This window comes from Nuphar pumila, chromosome 7, assembly GCF_984573655.1.
Source record: "Nuphar pumila chromosome 7, dmNupPumi1.hap1.1, whole genome shotgun sequence".
In the NCBI taxonomy this organism is placed as follows: domain Eukaryota; kingdom Viridiplantae; phylum Streptophyta; class Magnoliopsida; order Nymphaeales; family Nymphaeaceae; genus Nuphar; species Nuphar pumila.
Window position 1 is genome coordinate 30,386,412 of NC_143255.1, and position 8,260 is coordinate 30,394,671.

At 38.8% G+C, this 8,260-nt stretch overlaps 1 protein-coding gene across 4 annotated transcripts; it reads left to right on the forward strand.

Annotated features, from left to right (window-relative positions):
* Window positions 1-2,596: 2,596 nt before the first annotated feature.
* LOC149831731 (uncharacterized) lies at window positions 2,597-7,228 on the forward strand. Of its 4 annotated transcripts, XM_090012191.1 has the most exons (7): window positions 2,697-2,721; window positions 2,912-3,030; window positions 3,995-4,363; window positions 4,857-5,052; window positions 6,295-6,426; window positions 6,825-6,928; window positions 7,064-7,228. In XM_090012191.1, exons 2-7 carry the CDS (start codon window positions 3,023-3,025, stop codon window positions 7,167-7,169), a joined length of 915 nt encoding a protein of 304 aa, XP_089868317.1. In that variant the 5' UTR covers window positions 2,697-2,721; window positions 2,912-3,022; the 3' UTR covers window positions 7,170-7,228. The 4 variants fall into 4 exon arrangements, with proteins under 4 accessions (XP_089868320.1, XP_089868319.1, XP_089868317.1 ...); XM_090012194.1 differs by lacking the exon at window positions 6,295-6,426 and having other exon boundaries at window positions 2,597-2,721; XM_090012193.1 differs by lacking the exon at window positions 2,912-3,030 and having other exon boundaries at window positions 2,625-2,721.
* The last annotated feature ends 1,032 nt before the right edge of the window (window positions 7,229-8,260 follow it).

An 8,260-nucleotide genomic window follows, 5' to 3' on the forward strand; every position in this document is an offset into this window, starting at 1 on the left:
ACAAAACCACTACACGTATCACAACCAACCTTAAAAACTGCTAATCAGGCAAATGACAAAGGAAAGACTCATTGGACCGAAAAAGCTTCACCGAAGCAGGTCTCATTCCGCATTAGTCGTATTGTTAGATTAAGCTTTCCTAGTTAATTATGTAAAATGATACTTTTAAATAGTTTATTTGACCTTTTAAATTATTGAAATCCCAAAACTCCAATCAGGCTTCCAACACAAAATCCCTTCTTCTATGCTGCGAGTCTTCCTTCATGATTCTTTGACACCATGGCCATGACCTATCGGGCCAACGACCTGCCCAAATATGAAGCACCCACCACTAGGGTTGTCAATGGGTCGGGTTTAATCCTGTACCAAGTCCTATATGGTTAGGGCTTGGTGATAAATAACAAGGTTTGATTATAATCTTGGTCAGATCCGAAAGATTCGATTGATATAGAGCTGGGTATGGTTTGTGAAATTTCATACCAGACCTGGGTCCAACTCGAGTTCCAACCAAGATTGATAATTTGCCAATGTAAAAAAGTAAATAATTCTATTTTACCGTGTTGGTTTATGTCATCCTTATATGAACTGACTATGGTTTCTTTTATGGTAGATTTGATTGAATTCGAGTCCAAACAATACCAGCATCTTAAATTAAGTCTGAGACTGGTTTCATCTGAGTTCAAACCAAACCCGACCCGTTGACACCTTACCAGGCCACTATGCTCACACCAACCACTCTTCTTACGAACATACTCTCTCTCTCTCTCTCTCCTTATGTGTTTTTGGGTGTATTTCTTTTGTACTAACTCAACACCCTCATTACCAACGGGGTAGGATTAGCAAGTGCACATCACCTTATGTTGGGACATAGCAGGTTTAAAACCCAATGGCATAGTTGTATAACGAGTAGGGGTCTGCCTAACCCCTGCTTGTCTTTCAAAAAAGAAAAAAACTTAGGGTTAGTGTAGTGGGGTTTTAGCCTCAGAGTTTTACGCTTAAGGATGGCAGTGGACTAGGGCAGGGATGGGGGACAAGGCCTCTACCCCACGCCATTTCTGTTTATATACCCAACGACAACCAATAGGTTGTTTGTCAGGCAATAATATAACTATAGACCAAGTGCTAGATTTTGAGTGTATCGTTCCTTTAGATCTCTCCATACCTCATAGGTAGTGGTGGAGTAGATTATACTGTCGGTAATATCTTTACTTACCGAATTTAGAATCCAGGATAATATCATATTATTGCAGCGAACCCAGGAAGGGTAGTCAACCGTTCTTTCTTCAGGTTTGACAATAGAGTTGTCAATGAAACCAAGTTTATTCTTTGCACTAAGAGCTATCATCATGACTCTACTCAAAGTGTCATAGTTATCTCTGGTCAACTACTGAGAGACTAAGACGTTGCCGAGATTATCAAAGTGATGAATAAAAAAGGGACTCGAAGTATCTTGACCTGATTCAATCTTGAAAAACTTATCCGTCAAACATTCTTCTTCTTGAGCCATTGGCGTGATGCAATCAACAAATTCTCAGCCTTGATGATGTCGCTCTGATACCATGTGAAACTCGACACACAAAAGAAATAGAAGATATCAGGGAAAACATTCGTATCTTTTCATTCAACATACAAGAATATATATACACACTAAAAAAGACCAGAAAAATCATACATAAAACAAAGGTAGCTAAGTATACATGTTTATCTCAACAAACTTTCACTATCGTGATCTTGAACTCTTGATAATTATGATAATTTTGTACTCTTACACATTGCACACTTTTGATAATTTTGTACTCTTACGCATTGTGCACTCTTAACAAAAATCCTATCCTTCGTCCTTGCCTCCATCCTTGCATGGGTTTTGATTTTAACCTTCCTTCCCGTCTCTGTCTCTGTCTCCGTCTCTGTCTCTGTCCTAATTTCATGTCTTCCATCCTCGGTCCAAACAGGGCAAGGCGGGGCATAGCCCCTTTCCCCTCGGTCCACTACCATCTCTAAAGGATGATCGAGGACCGGGCAGGGCAAGGTGGGGATCGAGGATGCTGCCTGGGTAGGGGAAAGCCTAAGTCCATCCCCGCCTTCCATCCGGCACGGTTTTTTATTTTAACCTCCATCCCTATCCTCCATCCCCAGTCCAAACACGGTGAGGCGGGGCCGGGCCGGGCCCCGTTTCCCCGTCCACTGCCATCCCTATTTACGCTTCCAACACCACGTATTTTTTTTACGGTTTCCGTCTCCAGTCCACCTCTGACCAAGACCAACGGAATCGCTTATTCGAGCAATTTTCTAAAATCTGACGCGCTATGCTAAACCAGTGAAAAACGAGCCTGTTAAATTTAATTTCCTCATGCGTTAGGAGGCTATGCGTAAATTTCTCAAATATTAAACTTTGCTTTCGTGGTAGGCAAAGTTTCATACGTTGTGGAAATTGCACAGCAAAGCGAGGGAACCGAGGCGCCATTTCCTTCCCCAATTTGACCCCAACCCTAGATTTCGGGAACCCTCAAAATCCCCTCTTCTTACGGCCTCCCTCTCTCCTCCGATTCCATTCCGGTTTTTCCCTTTCTGATCGCCTCGTTTGGAGGTATTCCTCTCCTTTTCCTGTTTTTTCTGCCTGTCCATTTATCAAATTTTTAAGTTCGCCAAGTTTTTCCTTTTTTTTCCCGGTTTGGCTGATCGGATTTGATTCGAATAGTGGTTTCCTGTTGGTTTTGATTGGTAAGCGTTTTTCGTTCTGTGATCTCTTTCTCTTTTGTTTCGTACGGGAAATCTCTGTGTTTTCGGTTGGGAACTGTGGCTTTGCGTTTGGCGATCCCTTTTTGGAGGATTTTTTGCGTACCGGTGTTGGAGTCCAAGGTATAAGGTTTAGGTCTTTGCTTTATTTTTGGTGGAGTGTATGGGATTTCAGGTAGAATTTAAGGTCCGGATGGTTGGGGATGCGTTGTTGGAACGGATGAGGCGATGGAGTGTTTAATTTTGTGAATTTGTCGATGCGGGAATGAGATTATGGGCCTGATTTATGCTTTTGTAAGTTTCACATTTTGGTTTGGTATATTTCGTCAAGTTTGGTGATTGTTTGTGCTTGGGCGTCGGTTCTAATTTGATCGAAACTGGAACTCTAAAGTGCTCTTTCACAACCAATGAAATAGAGATTGTTTCATGATGGTATGCTATCATGCTAGACTAATATCAATCCTTACCAAAATCAGCTCCTTACTGTGCCTGTTTCGGATTTGGATCAGGATTGACAGTTATCCGAATCCAAGGCTGGGATCAGTTCAAGAAACTCCATTGCAATCAGGGTTGTATCCAATTTGAAATTCAAACTTTAAGCAAAGAGGATACTATATGTTGACTGTTCCGAGTAGTTTATTTACGTGGTTTATGATTGTATGGTAAAGTGTTTCTACTCATTTTTAGGATGCCAGTTTGATTTGAACTGCTATGCACATTATATTGTGTCAGATCATGCTGGCTATTGATTAGCTTACATACTCCAAATCGTCTTTAACTTAATAGATCAGGGTATGTGCTTGCATTTGAGTCCAACTTGTTTTCATATTCAGGTGTGATCTCTTTAACTGCATCTGTTTTGACTGCCTCATGTTGGGTTAGATATTTGCTTCATATCCAATTTGTTGCTGGTCTTAATTTCACCTGACATAATTTGGTCAAAGTCCATCTGTATAGTTGGTTGAGTCAGGGTCAGTAGGGTTCCAACCTGGGAACTGCGCAATCTTTGGGCATTTATTAGTGACTTGACATTCTCGACTAAAGCTGAATCCTGAGTGCTTAAGATTTGGTTCTAACAACGCTTAGTTATTTAGATTGTATCCCAATGGGTGCTATCATTCCAATCCTTGTGTTATATTGGTTACCTTTTCCTTCCTATTTTCCTTTTATCATTTACAACACTGGGAAGCTTTTCAAAGGATTATAATTTATAAGTTCTCTTTTGCTTTTCTCACCTCTTTCTTTTCTCCTGGTACAGGACCTTTTGCGTTGCTTGCTCTCCAGGTTTGAAGAGTTCACTTGGTGCATTTTTCTTGAACATGAAAATTTCTCGAAGGTTTTTACCATGCCTCCGAAATTATGTTTGTCTTATATATTCTTCTGAGCTGTCAACAAAGCCTATTCAGAGTGGGCAGAAATTTGCCCAGGTGCAAGGTTTTAGTAGCATTGCAGGCATCGAGTTCCCATCTGTCACCAAAATGATAAATGCAAACAAGCATCCGAGTCTAAGAGGAGATGATTTCGGAAAGATGTTTAATGCTTGCCAAACAAGGTGGTTTCTTGGTTGCGTTGATGGTGAAGAGGGAAATGCTCTATCAAGGAACTATGAGGAGAGACGAGTTATGGGGTATGCATGTGTGCTTTGGATTTAGGTTCCCTACCTTGCCGTGTTAGCAAGGTTATGCAGCTTTTTCAGTTGGGACTTCTTGCAGTTTTTTTTTTTCCATATTTTTTGAGTAATTTCTTAATGATTGTGGCATACCCTTATTTGCGAAGCTATCATTTATCATGTTTTGCACCTTCCTTATGTCAGTTCGTTTCTTCATTGTCTTAAATGGGTCCAGAGATTATTTGTTTGTTTCATTTTAGTCCATGTTTTGAGATCTTTCTTGCATTCCGGGTGATCTTATATAATGCATCAACTGTCAATCTCATTATGTATTTATTTATTTTTTAATTTGAAATGTCCTTTCATCTTATTTGAATTGTCACTGGTCAGTGAGATTGGGTATTAGTTTTCTACTTTCAATATTGTCCGTGTAGTTTTGTTTTCAGGAATATTCTTTTAGGTTATTTAGCCTTGATATCTGGTACATTTTTTCTTGATTTGCTCCAATCAGGTACTCCCCAGAGCAACTATTTGCTGTTGTTGCTGCTGTCGATTTTTATCAAGATTTTGTGCCTTGGTGCCAGCAGTCAAAGATAGTCCGGCACAATGGTGATGGTTCATTTGATGCAGAGCTGCAGATTGGTTTTAATGTTTTTGTTGAAAGTTACATGTCTCATGTGGAACTACAGAAACCTCGGTGTATAAAGGTATTAAAAAATTCTTTAAGTTGTCATACGAGATAGAATATTGACTTTGAAAAAATTTAAGTTTTCTGTGTTCTTCGTAGAATTCCTCATGCTATGAAAATGGTTACGCTATTCAACTTTTTGGTTTTGCAATGCAGTGTTAAATTGCTTGTTGCTAAAATAAGTGCATTGCATTATGTCTTATCACAGAAAGGATTGATGCTAAAGGATCATGCTTCTATTTCATATGGGGTTTTCTGTTCATTTAATTGTAATCTACATCTTGAGTCCTTGTCTTGATTTGAGATGATCTGAACTATCCCTATGCATATGTGCAGATTGTATTTTGTCTATCCTTTTCCTCCTGTATTTGGGACATATTGACCAAGATACAGTATTTTGAGGGCTACAATTTTGAAAAATTAGTCTGTAAATCCTTGGCAAGCTTCATTTATAATATGTTCTTGTTACAGCACAAATGAGTTTTGATTCAAGGGCACTGCTGACAACCTATGTGTAGTTATAATGCAGGTGGCATTGATACAGATTTTTGTGGGAATATACTTTGGGCCTCAATAGTAGAACTGAATTGAATTATGTCCCATGAAATTGTTTATTTATCAGATTCATATACTTATAATAAAACATGTGATGAATCCAATAATAGGCATTATATGCAACTGAAATAACTGATGTTCTTTGATGCCTTTGTATAGAATTTGATACAAATTGAGATGGTTTGGGATGATTGGAAGTTTCCAGTGAGAGACATATATTAATCTTTGATTTCTTTTTCTTTATCACTTCTAGAAGATCTATTTTGAGAATGATATACATATTATCTATTGATTTCTCCATTACAAACATAATAATATGATTGGTCTCTGTTGAATAAGTTCTAATGGCCATTGCCAGTTCATGTTAGTGGTCATCCTTCCACGCTGAATAGAGTTCCAATGATGTCTTTCTGTGGCTTTGTGGTTGAAGTTCTATGTGTTTTTGACCTTGTATAGAGGAGGCAAGCTTTATCAGTCTTTCCTGTTGATGAAATATCATGTTTCTATTCTGGAGTAAGTTCAGGTTGTCATTGTTTTGTCGTTTATTGGCTACATTTGTCAACCAAAAATTTGTTGCTATGCATCATCTATATATAGGTTATATTAATTTCTAAATGTATTTTTTGTTTCTCTAGCATTATTTACTGTTGCTTGTTCTTTTGATTTCCTTGAATGTACGAGTTGTTTACTGATAAATTTATTGCAGACAACGTCTTCTGAAAGTGGCCTTTTTGATCATTTGATTAACATATGGGAGTTCAATCCTGGTCCTATTCCCGGAACCTGTGACCTTCATTTCTTGGTGGACTTCAAATTCCAATCACCCCTTTATCGGCAGGTTATTCTTTAACTTGATATCATTTATCACCTTGTGTCTGCTTCAGCTGCTGCTGATTTATCACCTTCCAGTGCAAGCCCTTGAGAATAATTTTTTTTCTGTGCATTTTCTTTTCACTGGCTGCTGCTTAAGTTATGGGCAAATATTGGAAAAACCTTAGTTGAAGCTCTTAAAAAACAGCAATTTAGAGTCTCAATCAATCTGTCTGGCTGATCCATTTTTCTATTTTCTGATGGGTTTCACTGATTAGTTTATGGACTGCTTGAGGGTCTTTTGTTCAATAAGAAACTTTTTCTTCCATTTTAAAATGTTTTTTTTTCCACTGTCCATAACTTTATAATGTATTGTAATCTATTGTTCATCCCTATCGTCTATCCTAATCTTGTTTCATTATTTAGGCGGCATCCATGTTCTTCAAAGAGGTGGTCTCCCGGCTAGTTAGTTCATTCAGTGACCGATGCCGCTCCATTTACGGCCCGGGTGTGCCTATCCTGGAAACCGAGTATGGAGGCTAGCGATTATAGCATTTTTCATCTTATGTGGCTAACAATCTGATTATTGATTTCCAGTGTATTGTCAAAAATAAAGTTGCTCATATGGCTTAAGCATTTGTTTTTTGGGGCTGTTTCTGCTACAGGAAGCGGCCTGTACTATGTTGTACATGTAGCCCATTCTTTCAAATGACTAAACCAGTCACAAAATCCATTGTTGAGAATGTACAAATTGTTGGCAGGGAGAATTGACTCCGAGGTAAGCTATTTCTTGCTTGGCAGTTGTGAAATTGAAACCTAAGTTTTGCTAATCTTAGTTACTGGACCATAACATATGACTTAAGTTTTTTTTTTCTTGCTCAGCTGGGGTTAGGCAGACCCCTACCAGTACAAGGACCCAACTAGATATTACAAATGAGAAATGGTGGGTAACCACTCAGGTGGTTTATCCTTCCAAATTCTATTCACGCCGATAGAACCCATGCGAGCTAATCTTTTACTAACATAGTTTGCTGGATTTGGGAATCAGTCGACATTTGAACATCTGGAACCCAAGCATCCTAGTAAACCAGGAATCCTCTATGGCACCTGAATGCACCCGTCCTTCAACTGCTCTATTCACCAAATGCAACTGTCAGACTGAGATATTCCAAAATTATCTGGTTTTGACAGTGTAATTGTGATAAAATGGTCTCAGTCCTGTAGTTCTTCAAGTAGAGCATTCCTTGAGATATGATCCATCCTAGGAAGAGATATCTCCCCCAATGATTGCATCGCAAATCCTGTTTGCCACTGATTAAAACAAATGCTCTACACTGAAACTGAAATTCAATTTGGCTCCAGTGGAAACCAACGGTTAGTATAAATTCATCGTGGAAAAATTGCTCCTTGAGATGCTTGAAGGCTGGGAAGAATCTGTTCCCCGAGCAGAGTTAAGTGCCTCCACCGTGAATTTGTGAAGGGAAATGGGAAAATTCTAGAATATAACTTTGTTCCTGATTTCCCAAATGAATATAATACGCATCTGATATGCTATTAACCAATACGCCATATGTGCCTGGTAGTGAAAGTCTCTGATTTCCGCCAATGAAAATGGTCTATAATAGCTCCAATACTGGGGGTCTTTTTAACAATGTCGTTGTGCCTGCAAGGAAATGTTGGTACAAGAAAGAACGATATTAGGTAAGGTATTGACAACTTCATGCACTTATCGAAACAGGAGCTGATTGTATTGGTTCTTTGGCAATGGTTCAGGCAACACCCCTGCTATCATATCCATTTGATTTTCTCTCTTTAGGTTATATAGCTCTCATTAAGCTTGTGAATCACATGCATTTTCGGTT